The sequence below is a fragment of the Chaetodon trifascialis genome, chromosome 12, assembly GCF_039877785.1.
Source record: "Chaetodon trifascialis isolate fChaTrf1 chromosome 12, fChaTrf1.hap1, whole genome shotgun sequence".
Taxonomy (NCBI): Eukaryota; Metazoa; Chordata; class Actinopteri; order Chaetodontiformes; family Chaetodontidae; genus Chaetodon; species Chaetodon trifascialis.
Window position 1 is genome coordinate 13,859,866 of NC_092067.1, and position 20,233 is coordinate 13,880,098.

Consider the following 20,233-nt stretch of genomic DNA (forward strand, 5'->3'; position numbering starts at 1 on the left):
GGTGGGCAGCCAGCTGCCAGCCGCCAGCCGACGCCGGCGCCCGGGGACCAGTTCTCCTTCGGTGCTTCGGTTCTCCTTCCTTTGGTGATCTTCTTTCATGTTTTTAGTGGGAGTTATTTAAGGAGGAAACCTTAGGTTCATGCAAACCCCACACAGAACATGCAAACTCCACATTGAAAGGCCCCCTTTTTTCCTCGAGCAGCAGGCACCGAAGGCGTGGTGGAGGACACGCCACCAGCGCCCACAGCGGGACTCCGGGGGCCTTCTAGCTGTGAGGCGACAAGTGTGACCACTTGTGCAACCGTGCTACCCTACAAATAAGTGTCTGACATTATTATGGAAAGAATCCATACAGAGATACTTCTTTGTTGATGAGTAAGATCTGTTTTGCTTAAGCAGAAACAGCTGTTGTAGCGCTGTTGCCAAAGCCACCAGACTCCATTCAAAAAAACAGTAATTTTAGCATTTTTGAATAAACTTCTTCAAATGCATCAAAAACAAAATAAAACTCGACAAAAACCTTCTTGGATCACCTTTTTAATGTTTCGGCAACAATTACTAACTCTGGATTGGTTGAAATAAACTTTCAATTCACGGAATGGGGAGAGGAGCGAGAGAGCTGGCTGACGTCAGAGAAGCAGCGGGGGAAACAGCACATTGAGTCGGAATGTTTAATATTTTTACACTTAGACTGACACTACTACGTAGACATAAACATGTCGGACTTGGTTCTTGGTAAAAATAAATAAATAAATAATAGTAAGGTACAGCACAATGGAAACTCTGATTTTGTGGCTCCTGTCCATCATGAGGTTCTTTCAGCAGGCACCATTTAAGAGAACTAAAAAAGATGTTGGTTGAACTTATTTTATCAAGTTAGGGCAACATTATTATTTTTTCTCATGCTTTATTGCCAAGTCACTTAAATTTACAGAAATTGCTAGATTTCAAAATTTTAAGCAAAATAATATCTACAAAGAATCTCCATGAGAATTAGACAAACTAAATATTAACCCAAGAAAAAATAGCTGAACAGACAATTCAATAAGGATCTTTATTTAACCCCCAACAAGTCCAACTTCAAGCAGCCTTGCTTCAAAATAAGTGTCAATGGATGTCAAGACATCAAAAAAGACCTTCCTTGGGACATATTAAAAAAAATAGCCCTTACACCCTCTAACACACTTTTGCTTGGGACTGCTCACAAACTGAAATTACACTGTCCCACACATAAATAATAATAATGATAATAATAATATAATACATAAAAAGAAGCGCACCCATCCTTTGGGGAAAAACAATAACTCTCCGAGTTCAACAGAGTCCTTTCTGAGTGAATGTTCAGAGTTGCTGCAGTAAATTCAATTCAATTCAATTCAATTCAATTCAATATACCTTTATTTGTCCCGCAAGGGGAAATTCCAATGTACAGCAGCACCAGTAAAAGATAGAATTAGGTAAAAAAACAGCAAGTATATACAAAAGAGTGTAATAAAAATAAGCATTATATAAAAATAAGCATTATTAAATTATAAATTGTATTTGCGGACTGTTAGATACAGGATGAATTGCACAGATTATTGCACCAGTTTTTGCCCAGATTATTGCACAGGTAATTTACAGATGATTTACAGATAAAGTATCAAAAAATTACTTTCAGCAGTTCTTGTTGTGTAGTCTGACAGCTGCAGGAAGGAATGACCTGCGAACCGCTCCTTCACACACTTTGGATGTAGCATCCTATCACTGATGGAGCTCCTCAGTGCAGTGAGTGTGTGTTGGAGTGGGTGGGAATCTGTCTGTCATGGAGGACAGCTTGGCTGTCATCCTCCTCTCCCCCCCAAATTGCAAAGATTCATAAAAACAAACAAAAAAATGTATCTGAGAAACTTGCTCAAAATGTTGAAAATGAAAACATTCAAACAGTACTGAAATGTCCACTCTCTTGACAATTTCTCTATAACATCACATGGATTAGTGTTCCTCCAAACAGAGCAATAGAAAAAAGTCAGAAAATGAAAACAAGGTGGACATATAATGGGCAATTAGTGTGCGTTGGTTCGGCGAGGAGAAACACTTGCAGGACCACCTCATTGAGGGGCAGCTGCCCCAAACAGCACAGCCTACACTGAAGTGAAGTAACGCTGTACAGAAGAAAGAAAGAAAGAAAGAAAGAAAGAAAGAAAGAAAGAAAGAAAGAAAGAAAGAAAGAAAGAAAGAAAGAAAGAAAGAAATACAACCATTATCAGCACAAAACACACTAAGTTCAGTTTCCTTATTGTGTATGTGTATTTTTAGATGTGTAAAATACTGTGCATCGCCACAAATCTCTGAAAAATTGCACAGTTCACAATTTAAAGCTTCCAGATTTTAATGTATCCTAACATGAAATAAACACGACTTTATTATAAAGTGGACACACTTGGCCATGTCACTCATTTGAATGGTAAGTGATTACATTGTAAAAACAGAAGCCACATGGCACAGCACTGACAAGACAGCGAGAAAAAAGAGCTTCTCATGAGTGATGTGTGTACCGTTACATTTTGTATCCATGGCAACGCACAGCGGTGGCAGCCATAGACATAATATACGTAGACGCCTCATTACGTGCTGGAGCGTAATCCAGCATCGCCGCCATATTGGGTGGGTCTCCGCTAGCACCAGAGCCAACCAAAGTCAACGTAAAGAGAGCAACTATGCCCCTATTTTATCTATTTATTTTATTTTATTTAGCTTCCCAGCCCCAGTTGCAAGCTTAACAGGGTAGTGTAAGACGCTGGAATGACCTGGAATTTTAATGCTTACTTTTCCAGGCTTTAAAAAAATTAAAGAAGGAAAAAAAAATGTACTGACCAGGTATATATGGGAGCTTTGTATGTATGTATGTAAATGTGTTAAAATCAGTGTATATCACAAACATCAGCAGTTTCAGTTCAGGCTATTGTGGAATCTTTGTCATCCTAAAGCTGTGAACAGTTGTTTAAATTTAGACATGTCAGGCCAGAAGGTGTGTGTGTGTATGTGTGTGTTTGAAAAAAGCAGTGGACTGTGGGCCGACACACATGATGTGTTGGCCAAAAAGAAAAAAACCTTCCTCGTTTTGACAGTTTGTTTTGGTGAAGTTTTATTCCAACACAACTGAGTAAAAAAACTTACTCAAAGTTTAATACGCATGTCAACAGGTTATGTGAGATGTCTGGTTTGAGTGTGTGTGTGTGTGTGTGTGTGTGTGTGTGTGTGTGTGTGTGTGTGTGTGTGTGTTTGTGTGTGTGTGTGTGTTGTGTGTGCGCGCACGTGTGCATGTGCCTAACTTTACATTAAATATACTCAGTGCACAAAAACAAAAATAAAGAAATTCTTGTGTTATTGGTGTGTACAGAAGGGTCATGATTTTGTGTGTGTGTGAGTGAGTGAGTGAGAGAGAGAAATAAATTCAAATGAACAATCAAAATGTTTCTTTATTAAAATATAAAATTAATTAATTTATACATTTATTCATATGCCATACCATATGTCTGTATTCTGCTCTTTAACAAAGTATTTTAGCATCAAGCACGTGTTTTTAATGTGTGACAGCGTCCTGTGTCATAACTACATCTCTGCCATTTGTAACAAACCAAACCGTGTGAAAATCGGGTAAAAAGTTATGATTATTGTAGTTGGACATACACCTTCCTCCGTAGAAATAAATGCACTGGGGGCGCATGGGAGACCCATCCAAGATGGCGCACTGAGCGTCAGTTCCAATAGGAAGCGTCAGTCAATGAGGCGTCTACATACTCCTCCGGCATCGTTGCGACGAAATGCATTCTGGGATACGTGGTTGCCCCAAGTCCGCACAAGTCACCATCCGATGCATACTTGATAAAGTGGGAGGGGCAAGAACACATCCGGGTATTTGAGTGTACTTGTCGAGATGCGGACTTGAGAATTGGAACAGTACTTGGACTCAGAGTGATGACGTTTCTCAAGTACACAAGAACACAAGTACAGAGAAGAACGCATATTGAGAAACTGTCCCGGGAAATTTCCGGGTCGGTCCCGGGTAAGTTCCGGGTCGGTCCCGGTAAAGTCCCGGGAAATTTCCGGGTCGGTCCCGGGTAAATTCCGGGAAATTTAACTTACCCGGGACCGACCCGGGACCAGACCCGGCACCACCCCATCGGCCACGGGAGCTGATGAAGACCCTGGCCGCAGACCAGCGTTTGTCGAGGGCCGGTGGTAATGAACAAACTCTTGCGCTGACTTTTTTTTTTTTTTTTTTTTTTTGCCGAATGCATTATGCCAGCTATTTTTTATTTAAAATAAAAAAAAAAAGTGGCCGACTATCGGCCCAAATAGCACGTCGGCCCACCGGGAAAATGCCCGCTATGCCAGATGGTCAGTCCATCCCTGGTTCCGATCTAAATATTAGATATTACTTTGTAGTTTGAGATTTTAGATCTAAAACATTAAATGACAAAAACAACAAAAATGAGAACCAGTCTAAAAACAAACAAAAACAATTATGTATCAGTAATGATATTTTATTATATATAACAATATTCTGAAGAGGCCAGTCAGCAAAAGGAGAACTTTGTTTTAACACTTTTTTCTTTTTTTATTCTTACAATCAACAAGTCATTGTAACCATATATATAAATATTATTTAAAAGATAATAATTTTACCGTATGATCAGATTACAATAGCAAAACTAAGTAACAAAATTATAATGATAGTGGTAATAGTAATTTTAGGATACAGTAGGTATACATAAAATAACATTGTTAAACTGAAATGACATTAGGAGTGGTGATAGTGGGGGCAACAGCGCAATTAATTAGGGTGATGATAATAATGATTTGTTTTGACACTTTAAGTTAATTTTGATGCCACAAACTGTGTGTTTGTGGATGTCAACTGTTGGGCATTATGACCCCCAGTCAATAATAGCATGCAGGGGGTGAGGGCGGGACTCTCTAAAAAACAATGTCAGGTGCTGGGGCAAGGGGCAAACTTAATAAACCAACCAACCAACCAACCAACCAACCAACCAACCAACCAACCAACCAACCAACCAACCAACCAACCACTCTCACTCCTTCTGTCTTCAAGTACAGTTTTGAGGTAACTGTACTTTACTTGAGTGTTTATATTCCATCGCCACTTATACTTCTACGGCACTATAATTCAGAGGGAAGTATTGCAGCCTACTTTTCAGTCCACAACATTTATTTGATGAGTGGAGTTATTACTTACTTTGCAGATTTAGATTAATAATATGAAATCTAATTAACAAATAAAATATGATGTAGGTTAAAATATGATATATGATGCACTGCTATGTAGATGAAACAACCTAGTGTATAAAGTATTTAAAATAACAAAATCAATTTCAATCAACAAAAGTAAATGCTTCCACACAAATGCTTCAGTAATTAAATCAATAATGTACTATCTCACATTAACATTCTGAACAATGGGTCCTATAACTTTTGATGCATTTATACTCGTACAGCTGTAGTCCTCTCACATAGATGTTTTTAATTATCTTCTCAGGACTGTGAAATGAGGCTGTGAGCTCCCTCACTCTCAGTCTCATGTTAATTTTATTGCACTTGTTGAGGAAGGAAAAGACCCACTGTTACCATGAGCTTGTGGAGTTTGGTGACATAACTAGCGTAGTTTAGCTATGCCTAACTACACAGACCCCAGAAGAGTAAAGGGATAATTAGAGCAACTCAAAACTCCTGTGTGAGTGAGAAGGGCTTTTAAATATATTTTACTAATAATGCTGTACTTTTTACTCACTTTTTAAGTGAAATGCCAAGAGCAGGACTTACAGTGACTTCTAATTGAGTATTTTTATATTGTGGTACTGCTAAAGCTCTAGATACTAGATGACAACTCTGTAAAGCCTGCTGATGAGCCTGCCAGGCAGAGGAATGTGGCACTACTGAGTCTCATGGGAGCCACAGCTAGTTGTTAACATAATATGGCGCTCAAATTTTACCACGGGAACATGTAAAACTCTGTGAGAAGACCCATTTCTTAGTTTACGTTACAGGTGTTGGCAGAAGAGACTCTACACACAATCTCAGCGTGAGACTTTACAGAACTCTCGCGGTAAGTCGGAAACACCGCACGATTCTTGAATTTACCTAACGTGTGTTAGACTGCTGTGACAAAGATAGTGATAAATGATTTTTAGCATGAAGTAAATAAAGTACGTTATTTAAGAGAAAGTTAAACAACTGAGTAAACAGCCTCCAGTAGGAGGAGAGGAATTCGCGGGTGGATCGGCAATTCAAACAACGTTAACGTTAACAACGGCTATAATCGAAGCTTGAGCGTCAAAGATTGTTAGCTAGGCAAGCTAGGCTACAGGCTTTTTGGTGATCTGAATGGCCGCAAGATATCTATATGCGATTGAATCACCAATTAAGACTTCACTATTACTGAACTAACAAGTCGCTACCGCACAGTATTGTGAACAAACGTTAAGATGCCTCACTTGTGAGACAAGGTGACTTCATGCAGTGTCAGTGAATGCAGCACATACTTAAAAAAAACAAAAAAACCTTAATTCAAGCTTTAGTTTATTCTCTTTGAATAGTGTCTTTGAATGTTTAGACCAAGCAGCCAATGTTACGTGACTGACTTGCTGATGGTTTGGTGCTCATTAGTATGCTACAGTGCTCAGGTATCTTGGAAAATCTGGGCGTTTTTTGGTGGGGTTTATGGAGAGTAGTCAATGTGCATAGCTGACTAAACTCTATCATCTGTCTGTCTGTCTGTCTGTCTGTCTGTCTGTCTGTCTGTCTGTCTGTCGCAAACCTGACATGCTCCAATCAAAGCTTTTCCTTACAGCATGTTATTGCCACAATAGACGTGGTCATTATGGAAAATGTTTATTTGAGGGCTTTCTATTGTAGGAGACTTTTATTAATTCTGTAATGGGAGAAACTGGTGAAAATAGGAGGGCACTATTCCAGCACCGTGACATAACACACATCTGGCTTTTGAAATACTTTGTATGGACACGCTGCCGTATCTGATAACACATAAGATAATGTTTATTCTGGTTTCTATCAGTTAAAGTCGGTGAAATGTGATTAGTCCTATTTTTGAGAATGGTAATGGCATCACAAAGATGCTCTGTGTTATGTGAGGCGTTCACGTGGCGCGATTTGATAACAAAAGTCACTGAACAATTGCGTGTGGTCAAGAGGATGACGAAACAGGTCAGGTGACTAATGACGTTTCTAATGGGAGTAACTTCACGGAAGGGGAGCACATTGCGAGCCAGTGGCGACTGAGCCGGCAGGAAGATCAACAACGAGGGAATCAGACTGAATAATTCGGTTGAAAACAGATCAAAAGCAGGTAAGAGTTCGATCATGAATGAAAGAAACTTCTCTTGTGTTTGATCTTACTGTAATGTCTTTCCGTGTGATTCTGTGAATGCCGGTTAATTTCATGTGAAACGTGGTGTATTGCCTGTTTCCGGAGAATAGTTATTTCTTATCTCATAAGCTGAGTCGCTGAAGTACTATAAAATGTGTCCAGATAAGTTACAGTCAGTATTTCTTATATGTTGGACGTGGTTATTTGCCTCACACTGGTACCTAACAGTATTTTTACATTAGGTCTGTCAAACGTGCCGTATATGACCCGTTCAGTTTATTTTTTTCTGGAATTCATCATATCATAGAGATAGTAAGCATATATATAGGTACTGCTTGTATTTTATCATTCAAACTGTGATCTTTAAGTAACGTTACCAAACTTGGTTTTGTAACAATGCCAGCGCCACATTAGTTGCGCAACGCGGACGTGAGCTCCCCCTTGTGGCCAAGTGTGGGCATAGTTTTTTGTTTAATTGATCGAAAGCAGTAAAGGCGAACGACAATGTCATTTGAGAAGTCATTGTTCACAATAATATAAAGCTAATCGGGTATTTTTTTTTTCCTCAGAGGAATCATGCCTGTAGACATTGAGAAGGGCAAGAAGACATTTGTCTTGAAGTGTGCGCAGTGCCATACTCTGGGCCAAGATGGAAAGCACAAGGTTGGGCCCAACCTTTGGGGTCTGTTTGGACGCAAAACAGGCCAGGCTGAGGGCTTCTCCTACACTGATGCCAACAAAAGCAAAGGTAAGTACTGTGCTATGTGTATTTACAGGATTTGTCCTGGCAGTCATGCTGTAAAGCTTTAAACATTCTCCACTATTTCTGCTCACTTCAATTCCAGGCATTATTTGGAATGAAGACACCCTGATGGTTTATTTGGAGAACCCCAAGAAATACATTCCAGGAACAAAGATGATCTTCGCTGGCATCAAAAAGAAGAATGAACGAGCTGACCTGATTGCATATCTGAAGTCTGCAACTTCATAAGAACACTTCATCTGCATATCTGTCATGTGTGTCCTGACAAACAGCTCAAGGGACCAGGAGTCGTCATTCTTTCAAAATCAGGCAGAACGAGAAACGAGCTGAGTGCCGTTGGTGTGATGTGTTTGTTACACCTGTACCTCTGATCCTCCTGTGTGGTGGAGTAAATGATATGCCCTGGTTTTAACAGGTTCCTTTTTTACCATAAATTATTAGACCATATACTGTGCATTGAGAATGTCGGCACTGCTGTGTACTATGTTTGATAATTAACAGCCAGCCATTGGTTTGCCTTCTCTGTAGTTTCTTCGTTTACATTCAAAGTTATCTTGATAATTGTCTGTTCAAAGAATGAATGTACCTTTTCTGCTTCCTGTTTGATGATATCTCAACCGGTTTTTATTGCCTGATTTGTGAATTTGCAATTTAAATAAAACTGACACTAAACTTAACATTTTGTAATTTGATTAATATGTTCCCACTAGTGAAAATGTGGTTACTATTAGTACCATATAATAATGAGTACCATGGGTGTGGGTGATCACGTCAGGCAATGATTGTGTTCATATTGATTTGTGAACCAAATTAAGTAACTTGAAATGTCTGAATTTGAAAGCTGATCTACACATCACTGCATATTTTTGTGAATGTTGTTTATACTTTGAGGTCGTTTGGCCTCAGTTGAAGTGGGAGGAGACTCTGCTGGGATACAGATGTTGACTGGCTGGGCAATCATGGCCTGCATATGTTGGGTCACTGCACATTGACAAAAGCCAGTAAAGGACACTATTTTTGGTTTGGTCTTATGTGGTCGTAGTAAATATGAATATGGTTTTCAGCCTAGAGGGTGTATAACCTCTTAGTTTAAAGAGCTAATCAGGTAAAAGCTGTCCATGGTGGGACACAGCACCTGAGACTGTTTTGTCTATCAATTGTCCTGTACAGTTTATATTCCCAGTCCAAATTGTGGAGTGTAGCTCCCTCTAGCGTTCAAACGTCTCACCTGCACACAGATTCACTAATAACACTGTGTAAAGGAATTTGATTTTCTGACATCCTCCTGCCAATAAAAGTCGCTGTTACACAATTACATGGTACATACCGACCGCTGCAGATTCCACATTTGCCAAAGTTTGGGGGTTGTGAAAAAGATATTGTCCACTTGCAGTGTCTGTTATATGTGGTATTAAACACATTTTTCTTCAGGCGACAGTCATTCACTTTGATTCCTCTTGTCAGCCAGCAGCAGCAGCATCACCACAGCCTTGTCAGGAAAGGCCCAGGAATCCATTATGTTTGACGCCACTGAAGCATAAATTCATTAAATTATAACAAACCCACATGTGGGTCTTTTGCTCTTAAGAAGCTTTCTAAATCTAGAGTGTGACGCTGAATTATTGCTGAAAGTAATGTTCATCGCTGGGCAAACGTCCACCACTTTAATCCACCATTTCTACATCTTTATATACCGTATAGTTCACAGCGCGCATCATATATTATGCATGCTGAGATGGTAGATGAATCTACCATAATTACACTCTTACTCATCCTCATATTTGAGCGCCTCTCCAAGGAGGGCAAGCGGTTCAGATGGCCACAGGGCTGACTGCTGAAGCAACCCGGAGCTCCCGTCTGTGTGACGAAGAGAGCGTCAGCGGGACCGAGCCAACCACAGCCAGCGTCATTTGCACACAAGAAGACCCATACGACGGTGATGCTCGGTCGTGGCTCTCGATGAGGTTTCCCGTGCCTGTGATGGTCTACGCGAGCCTCAGTCTGCCTCCGCGCTGCTTGACTTGGATCTGCTTCCAGTGCTTTTAAATGAAGTGAACGGTGTGGAGATGCTTCTGTGCAGGAATATGCTGGTGCGCAAAGGGAGTCTCCATCCGTCTCCTCACAGAGTGGAAACTGGATATGCAGCCAGAGCCCCAGGGGTGTTTCCTGCATAACGCATCTTGGAAGTTATGGTATTTCAATGATTCTCTACTTTAACCCTCAGTAAAGCCTCATAGATGATATTTCCCTGCGCGACTTCATGGATTTGGTTCACTGAGGACCATCTAAAGAACAGACATGGCAGTGCCAAATATGGTGTTCTCTGACGTGGAAAGTTTCCTGGACTCGCATCCCGAGTTGTTCGAGGACTATTTGAACAGAAAGGGGAATTTCGGCATGGTGGAGAAATGGCTCAAGAATCACCAGGCGAGCAAAAGTCCGGCGGCCGCAGCTCCGGCCGAGCCGAGAGAGGAGAAGAGCAACGCGTGCAAGGACAGCTGGGCGAGCAAATGTGACGGTCTGCAAAGGAGAGCCTCGCAGAAGGAGCTGCGCAAAACTTTCGCCAGATCCAAAGCCATCAATGTCAACAGGACGTACGACGAACATGTGAACTCCAGGGCCCAGGAGCCCCTGACGAGCATGAGGAGGAGAGCCCTGCTGAGGAAAGCCAGCTCTCTGCCCCCGACCACTGCGCACATCCTGAGCGCGCTGCTGGAGTCCAGAGTCAACATCCCCCAGTACCCGTCCACAGCCGTGGATTTTAAATATTACCTCAAAGAACACAACGAGAGAGAGTTTTTCCTGGAGCTTGTGAAGGACATATCTAACGACTTGGATCTAACTAGTCTCAGCTACAAGATCCTGGTGTTTGTTTGTATTATGGTGGACGCGGACCGGTGCTCCTTGTTTTTGGTGGAGGGGACAGGCAACAAGAAGACACTAGTGTCCAAATTCTTTGACGTGCACGCGGGCACCACAGTTTTGCCCTCAATGAATTCAGATGAAGTTCAGGTGCCGTGGGGCAAAGGGATCATTGGATATGTGGCCGAACACGGAGAGACGGTGAACATCCCTGACGCTTACCAGGTGCCTGCGCCTCTTTGCATGCGTGTGCGTTTGCGTGAGTCACGGAAAGAGAGAGAGAGAGAGAGAGAGAGAGAGAGAGAGAGAGAGAGAGAGAGAGAGAGAGAGAGAGACTCAGGCACGGAGACAGATCATTTACTTTCAGCCTGTCATAGTTAATTGATCATCAGTCAAACCGCGTAACAGAGCTGAGAGCGTGAAAGCCAACACCAAAGCTTGTGTAAAACCACAGATTCACACAGAGCATCAGTCATAAAAATAAGATAATAGAGGAGAGGTATCGTTCTCTCTCTGCTGTTACTGTAATTTCACTGTGTTCACCCTGATTTAAAAAAAGAAAAGAAAAGACAATACTAGATAAACCAATACACCACATTGCTCAATGAGTGGCCCCTTTTTCAGACAAATCTAGGCAGACCTCATTTTACATTACACTCTAATGTCCAAACACAGAAGCCATCAAAGTTTTACAGAAATGATGCTGTTGTCTCTCATATTGCCTTCATTTGTATACCTTTCCTTGTCCTGATGAGTTGTACGTTTTACTGCACGGTCATCTGTAAATGAAAAAGGGAAAACTGCATCTTTGCAACAAGTGCTTACGTGGTGTCTTTATTTTCTACTGTCCCTGTGGACTGCAGGATCGTCGGTTCAGCGATGAAATTGACAAGCTGACAGGGTACAAAACCAAGTCACTCTTGTGCATGCCCATTCGCAACAGCGATGGAGAGATCATTGGAGTTGCTCAGGCCATCAACAAGTCTTCAAGTGGAGAACTTTTCACTGAAGATGATGAAAAGGTAATTTCATTAATATAGTTATGAGTGTCAGTGCTGGATGAAGATCACTCATTTTGCCATGTGCTGCCTGCTTGGTGTGGACAGCGTAGATCGGGGTGATTGTTTTGTGTTTCATTCTAATATGTTGTCTTGACTTACAGCCACTTATTATTACCTCTGTCAGGTAGATGTCCATCTCTAGAGTTCTTGTATGTCTGATACAGCCAGTTCATTGCCACATTGTCCTATGGCAATATGGTGGTCAGAACTATCAGCCACTCTTGAGGTGGGGGCAGGGGGTAGCAGTGATGGATAGCTGATCCACCTCTTTGGTTCACAGTGCAAAGAGATTTTGTACATACATGTATACATGCCAGAGGATGAATCATAATGACTAATGATCCTGTGACTTTTACTGTCGCGCCACCACAAGGTTGACATTTTGGGGTTTAAGTGAAATGTCTTCACATTTGCCACATTATTGGAACAACATTTGGTACAGGTATTCATGGTTCCTGGTAAATGGCTCCCAGTCACTTTGGCATTCCTCTGATAGACTTGACTATTTTTGCTATAATGTTTGATCAATTGCAATGAAGTTTGTTCCCCTGTGGATGAAATGTAATAACTGGTGAAGACATGAGTTTTTAGCACCATCATCAGGTCAAAATTTGAAGTTGTCTAATGGTTTACCTGCAAAAGTAATGGCATTCCCATCACCCTGATTAGCAAAGGTTAGCATGTTGGCACACAAGACTCTGAAGATGGTAAACCTTACCTACTAAGCGCTAGCATGTTAATATTGTTGGTGTAGGTAGGTTTACAGAGCTGCTTGTGTGGCTTTAGTCTCTCAGTGTTGTTGTTATTGCAGCAGAGTGAAGTATGGTGCAGAGGAAAGAACAGGCCTGAAGTGAAATGATCACAGGCTTCATGATTCATGTGTGGCATTTCAGGGATGTTACTCTCTTTTTTTTGCAGGCAAATACTGTTATGTGGTTTTCGTGGCACACAGGCATAGCAGAGCTGCAGTGATGTCATTTGTCATTGCTGTCAGTGTTGTTCATACTCAGGAGCTTGAAATAGCAGATATTTTAAAAACAAGATGGATTTTTCTGGAGCGAAAAGAGGGTTTTTCTTAGATTTTGTCCCTTTTTGCATGTTATGATTTGCATTGTGACCAGCTAGCTCCTGCTGTGAAACATTTCAGTCAGTGTTTGGGAAACCCTTTTGTGGCCTGATGCTCAGACTGAGTTGCCATTTTATTTTTACTTTATTGCTTGGATTGTTGTATAAATTAGAGACGATGAATAAAATTTCTGGAAACAACCTAAGTAATCTCTACGTTGAGATTAAATTTTATTGTCTTTTAATTTCAATTGTAATTATATCGATTCACAATATTTTTCTCACATGTGCCCGAATTTCACTGATTCATGCTTGTCGTCAATTTGGAAACTTTAATTTCATCCATTAATCAGAGTAATTAAATTGGTAAATTAAGAACTACATTGTATTTTCTCAAAATAACCTTAAAAAAAACACATTTCAGATTAATATGACTCAATAACAGTGAATAATAACAGCTTTTCTGTTATTGTTGAAGAGTATTATCTTGATACACAATGCTTCATGATGAGAGAGGGTGTCGATAAAGTATCACTACAAGAGATACAGTTTGGGGAATTTCATTTAGAAATACTAAGTTTTACTTTTTTTGTGTATGTTCGAAGTACATTGTGTACTAGCACAGCTTCTTTCTGAAAAGTGAAAATTGTCCTTACCACCACGTAATAAACATTATGGCACATAAATGGAATGACATATCCCAAAATATCAAACCGGTTTTGTCCGGTGCATTGGCCTTTGGTTGTTAAAATCAGATTTCTTTGTGTTGTGACAGTAACAGTATTTTTCAGTGACAACACTGAAAAATCATCGGCATCATCAGAATGGATGGGCGCCATCCACAGCACGTGTTGTCTTCAGAGTTTGAATGTAGCTCATGCTTTGCTTCTACATCCGTCTTTTCCTCTTCCACCCTCTCCATCCAAACTGAATATTTCACAAGCAACACTGGCTGAACATCTGCTGTCTGGTAAACAGCAGGTAACATTTGCTCTTTCTCCTTTGTTCCTGTGTTCGAACTGCTTAATAATATTTACTATTTAAAGAATTTCTCCAGGTCAGTCTGATGTGAAGCGCATTTGCCCTGAATCCGTGTCTCAGGCCTCAGTTTCTAGCTCGGTCATAGCTTATTTCTCAGCAGCATCACATTTTCCTGAGGCAGTATCTTCCAAAGGACCCCGCTGTAATGCCACCAAGAATTACAACTTTATAGAGGCTGTCCAGAATCTGTAATTGGCGAGTCTTTTGCTTGTGTGCTTAGTGGGACAGCCAGACTTTGATTTAGAGTCACCATTTAGATTTCATCATTATGGGATTTTGAATGGTTGCCAAAGAGTTAACCCCAACAAAATATTGAGGAATGGCCAGCAGGTCACGCCGGTACTAAGCAGGTTCCAGGTGTGGAGAGACATTGCTCTGATCTGTCTACAGATATTCTGTTTTTGATCACATATGATCCAAGAGGACTGAAGCATGCTCTTGGATGACTACTCTTTAGTATTTTACCTCTGTGTGAATCAGCTCAGTGTGTAAACAGATCAAAGTTGGCAGTTGCAACAAGACACAGATGTCTGTGAATGAATATAATACATAACAAGTCAAAGCAGTAGGTGGGGGTGTTACATCTCGCCCTGATCTAGATAGGCTTATGATTGTGAAGGATTGTTTATTTGACTTATGAGAGAGGCACGAGGAGCATATGTTCAGTCCATCAGCACACGACACGATGTGGCAGAAAGACGGTGACAAGCGATACACTGACTTCCTCCTAAAGGGGAAAAAGATGAAACATGAAAGCACAAAGCAGGCTGTACTTTTATTTTAGTGGTGTGTTTCCCTGCAGCGAACGACTGTGGTTTTTTATTTAGAGTATGTTTTTCTTCATCAGAGCTCTACTGTTAAATTTACATCTGCAGACTCTATCCATTGTTCATAATAGATGCAGATTAGGAATTCTTATTCTCTTTCCCATGTTTTGAGTACGTTTCACATTGCATTAATGTCACACTAATGCTTGGGATGGCTACAGCTGAATTAGTAATGAAATGCAATGCTAGCATCAGAGAATACAGTACGCTCCCTGCACAGCACAGATGCAGCTCTGCTTTTATGGAAGACCTTGTAATAGGAAAATGTATCACACACTTCAAAGCATTAGATAATACTGCAATGGCAGATGTCATTAGAGACTTTAGGTTACCTTTAGTAAAACAAAGTCATTCTCTATGCACTAACCCTTACAGGATATTTAAACACATGATGTTGCTGGTTTTAATCCCATGCTGCTTTAATTAAGTTGTGTTGCATACCCTGCAGGATTTGGGTCCTTTGGGGACCTTGGATAATCGTTCAACCCATGTCTAATTGCATTGTCTCATTACCTTCTATAGAGGAATGTACCTATTGACTTAAGTGTATAAGCTGATCTACATCTTGCTTTATTATCTTGATTTAGCATTTATTTCACTTTGCGTTCCTTTTAATACATTGTATGTGAAATGTATTATTCAGGACATTTTCATGAATTTTCTCTTAATAAGAAGCAAGTTCCTCCCATATAGGTTCCATTTGCCAATATAGTTTAACACCTCTGTGAGTCAATTGTCAGATTGCATTCTTCCCTCACCGCTGTGCTCCCTCTGGCTGCCAAACTCCTTGTCAAATTGGCTCGAAGCAATACTGTAATAACCACTATCCCACAATTTCCCAATGTAAATCTACAGTTTAAGAAGAGAGAACACAGTTTCTGCCTGGAGCCACATGTTTTTAATACATTCTTATAGGATATCAGACCAAGTAAAATTTATATGGTGCATCATAAACTGGTTCTGTGCAAAGCTCTTTATATAACAGAGGCATTTGCACTATGTGGGTAAAGAATACATGTGGATGACATACTGTACAGTGGAGACCGCGAACCATAAAGGCAGACCGAGCTGCTCTACCTCTCCAAGAGGAATGGATAAAGGTGGTTGAAGGTTGAGTAAGGGCTTGAATTCTATGCTGTTCTAAGTGGGCATTGAGTGTGAACTTTAATATTGACTAACCGTGTGTTATCTTGTTTTTGATATTACTGCGTTTTAAGAAATTAGAGCGCTGCTTCTAAGACGATTTGGATTTTTTGATTTGGAGTAAATGGCAACCAGAAGGCATTTTAACTGCTTAATTTTGGTCAGGTGTTCTGCAACCCGGTCATTTTTCATTTGCAAATAAGAGAAAGAGGATGCTTTGTTTCAAAGTGGAAAAACAAAGAGGATCTAAAACTGTACCTTGGGGTACACCAAAGTAGCAGATTCACGCGTACTGCAACAAATTGTAATATCTTAAAGGACAACTCTCAAAACAGGTAAACATGGCAAGTGAAGGTAATTCAGAACAATCTCTCTCTCTGCATATAGGATACCACAGAAGTGTGGTAACTTGAGTTAAGGAAGTCTGTGTCCAACAGACAAAACAGACTGATCTCAGGAAGTACAGAACTTCACACAGTCTGATCTCTGACCTCTACCAGCACTGATTTTTACACAAAGGTACAAACCATTTAATATAAAGTCCTGAAATTAAAATATTCAAACTGATCCACTTAGATCTGATCCCAACTGTATAGTGTAAAAAAGAAAATGAACATCCTAGTTCAACTTTCAGTTCAACCAAAAAGCAAGCTGGGTGTGGTAGTGGTATTGTTTTGTGGAGAAATTTTAGGTCCAGCCTTTGCTTGGGCAATGCATATACATACACGACACGATACAATAGGATACAATATGATACCATATGATACCATATGATACGATACATTGTGTATTTACAAGTACTCTTTCATTTTCTTTTACTTTTAATTGTTGGTGGTGCCTTCAAAAATTCAGCATTGCATGACTTCTGTGTCTATGTGAATGAAATCCAGCCTACTGAAATGCTTTTTAAGTTTCCGTGTGGAAAATTACATGAGCTCAGGGATCACATGAGCCTCAGCAACCTGGTTTGAGTGTCTGAATGACATCATTTCACCAGTGCATGCCACTACCCCTCCTCAAAGTCGAACCATCATTGACACAGAGTAAAAAATGTTGTTCTCTTCTTTTAATTGGCTGCATTCATTTTGAACTCTGACTTTGATATAATGAACTGTGGCTCACTGCCCTCTAAGCAGTTCCTTTGAGAAAATCAGAGTAATTACTGCCGGTTTGGGCTTGAAGTGATGATCGTTATAAGGGGTAGGGCCTGCACCCATTCAACAAACACTGCAAATGATTTTCTTTTTTTTTTTTCAATTAAGGATTTTAGTGTTTTACAGTTTGCTGTAGCCTTCAAAGATAGTCGCCAGTTCTTGAAGATGAACAGAGGCCATCAGATCCTAAGAGATGATATTATTTTTTGTATTATTTACGATAGAGATTTCTTAATGAACTTGCAACTTATAAATATTTCCACAAATTACAGTAAGATGTAACAAAAATATTCACAAATATTTGCCCATTTCATTTGGAACAGATGTCTTTTCATTTTTGCCTTCAATACTTCAGTTTAAGTTTTGCCATTTTGAAAATGAAACTATGTATTTTCAATTGTTCGCTGCAGTTCTTCAAAGTCAGATTGTGCTTTAAGTTTCCACAGAGGTGATTAAGACAGTTTATCATCTTGAGAGTCAAAAATTAAGATTAATTGACATTTGTACACACTGTATATACAAAATAATGCCAAGTGTTCTTAATTGCTTTATTAATGCCTTCTTCCACATGACCATATTTTACAACTACCAAGCTATTAACTAAGCGTTTTCCCTCAATAATTACATCTTATTGATAGTAAGTATGTAAGTTGTTGTACAAAAATTCCGATTTTAATTATTTAACCCTAATCCTTAAAAACACTAACCCCCAGAATAAGGCATTAGTAGGTTCTTATAGCAACTAATAAATAGCCAATAAGCAACTAATATGCATGTTAATAAGAAACTAGTTAATACCTTAATATAAATGGTTTCCGTAAATTCTGATTGAACTGTATATATGAAATCATCTGAAACTAATTTATTAATCTCTGTCTTGTGACACAGACCAGGCTTACATTTCTGTGTGGAATGTAAAGTTACCCTCATTCATTAAATTTGAATAAAATTTCTTTAACACACAAATTTTATAAAAGCCCACAACTATCACAATGAACATGGTGACACTACGCTTTGCTGCTGATTCGAAAAGTCATTCATTATGTAATTCTTAATTATTGATGCTAATTGATTACACTCATTTTCTCTGATCTGAAATTAGCATGTGTGAACAACCTTGTGTCACAGCCAAACGAGGTGGCAGTGCATTGGTGTTAAGGGAGCACTACTGATGCTGTTGTGAATAAATTCAGCGGCTAAATCAACTCTCAAGGTTTGGGAAAGACAATTTCCACCCTAATTCCCAATATATTCTCAATTAATTATGTGAGATTAAAGAGTTTGCAATGACCACGAGAATATTCACCTGAGGCGTGATAAGTGTTTGGAAAGACTTGATCTGTCTTGATGTGCATCAGTCCAGATGCAACATTTGATGCTTCATGTTTTGACCTCTCTTTGCTCCTGGCTTTTTTCCATGTACCTGCGATGTTTAGAATATTTATTTATGGATAAAAGCTATTGAGCAGGAGTCCTGATATGGTTAAGTGTTTGTTAGCTGTGTTGGGCACTAAGCCCATAAATAACACTCAATGTTTTAAACGCTATATTTGGTTATATGATTTTTTTTATTTGTTAATGTTATCGTTGAATAAGGGGAGGAAACAGGATCATTCATGATCTGTGAAGTGTCTCACTTGGTATTCATTGTAGATAATGATATATAGCAATGACTTGCATTATAAGATTTGCGGAGGTGTAGATTCCAGTTGTGTAAACTTTTGATGTCACCTTCAAAACAAGCGATCATTACATCCTGCATGATATCAGAGGAGATGCAGAGCTTTGTTCTTATTCCCAGTAACAGTTCTTGGCAAAACAACAATGGCTTCACCTTACTACACATGCAACATGAAGACAGCTTTTTAAATCAACCAGTTTTTATTCACATAGTAAGTGGGAAAAAAAAGTGTTGGCTATATAATTTCCCTCAGCTTTCTTCATATGCATTCCAGTTGTAGAGAAGGAAATCATTGAGGTTAGATGAACAGACTGTCCCTAAGGTCTCGGCCCGTTAGTTTCGTTATTAAACTGCTCTTTACTGGTCAATCCACAGGTCTCAAGGCAAAAATGTCTTGTTTGTAATGCAACCTTGTATAATGGCCTGCCTGACAGAATGTAATTAGAGAGAGCTGTGCTTTTCCTGGGTTTGCCTGTTCCACAGGCAGATCCATAGCCAGATCCCCAAAGTCCTGCTCGCTAATGAATCTGCTCCTGCTGGGGCTATTGATGGCCACTGTCTTTCTGGAAGACTATTAGAGAATTCCATAGGACAGCTGAAAAAGCGTTATGTATGATCTTATTGTTCAGCATCATCTGTTTGCCGTCTTTGAAAATGATTGCATAAGGTGCTTGATTATGGAAAATGACTGAAGAAGTGCATTAAGTTAATTTAGTCATTAGCATGACAGAGTAATAGTTCACATCACATAATGATCAGAAATGTTTTTAATTTAGTGATTTAATTTCTACTTAGCATAATTCTAAACAGTATCATCATATGCGCATCAGTGCAACATGCCAGAACAGAAGAAACACATTTTTACGGTGTACTAACTCTGTACATGTATAGTTGCAGTCATTGAGGATAAAAACGCGATAAAGCCTAATGATTTATTTCCACTTGGGTCCTCCAATGTACAGCAAACAACACAAAACAAAACTAGGTAACATTTTATATTAAGGTGTACATATTTACCATTAACTAGTCACTTATTAGCATGCATATTAGTAGCATATTGGTTCTTTATTAGTCAATATAAAGTGCTTATTCATGCCTTATTCTTGGGGTTATGGTTATTAAGGGTTAGGTTAGGTTATTAAGATCTTAATTCATGTGCAACAACTTCTTTACTTGCTATCAATTAACAGTTATTAGGAGGTTATTGAGGGAAAACTCTTAGATAATGGTCCAGTAATTGTATAAT

At 39.6% G+C, this 20,233-nt stretch overlaps 2 protein-coding genes across 2 annotated transcripts in view; both read left to right on the plus strand.

The window, feature by feature from the left end:
• Positions 1 to 7,289: 7,289 nt before the first annotated feature.
• On the plus strand, positions 7,290 to 8,828 carry LOC139340275 (cytochrome c-like). The gene is made up of 3 exons (XM_070976027.1): positions 7,290 to 7,369; positions 7,960 to 8,138; positions 8,236 to 8,828. Exons 2-3 carry the CDS (start codon positions 7,967 to 7,969, stop codon positions 8,379 to 8,381), a joined length of 318 nt encoding a protein of 105 aa, XP_070832128.1. The 5' UTR covers positions 7,290 to 7,369; positions 7,960 to 7,966; the 3' UTR covers positions 8,382 to 8,828.
• A 1,138-nt stretch (positions 8,829 to 9,966) lies between these two features.
• pde11a (phosphodiesterase 11a) overlaps positions 9,967 to 20,233 on the plus strand; it is a 37,348-nt gene continuing 27,081 nt past the window's right edge. The window contains exons 1-2 of the mRNA XM_070976748.1: positions 9,967 to 11,240; positions 11,879 to 12,037. Coding sequence (XP_070832849.1) covers positions 10,452 to 11,240; positions 11,879 to 12,037 — 948 coding nt within the window. The 5' untranslated portion in view covers positions 9,967 to 10,451. The remainder of the gene's footprint in view (positions 11,241 to 11,878; positions 12,038 to 20,233) is intronic.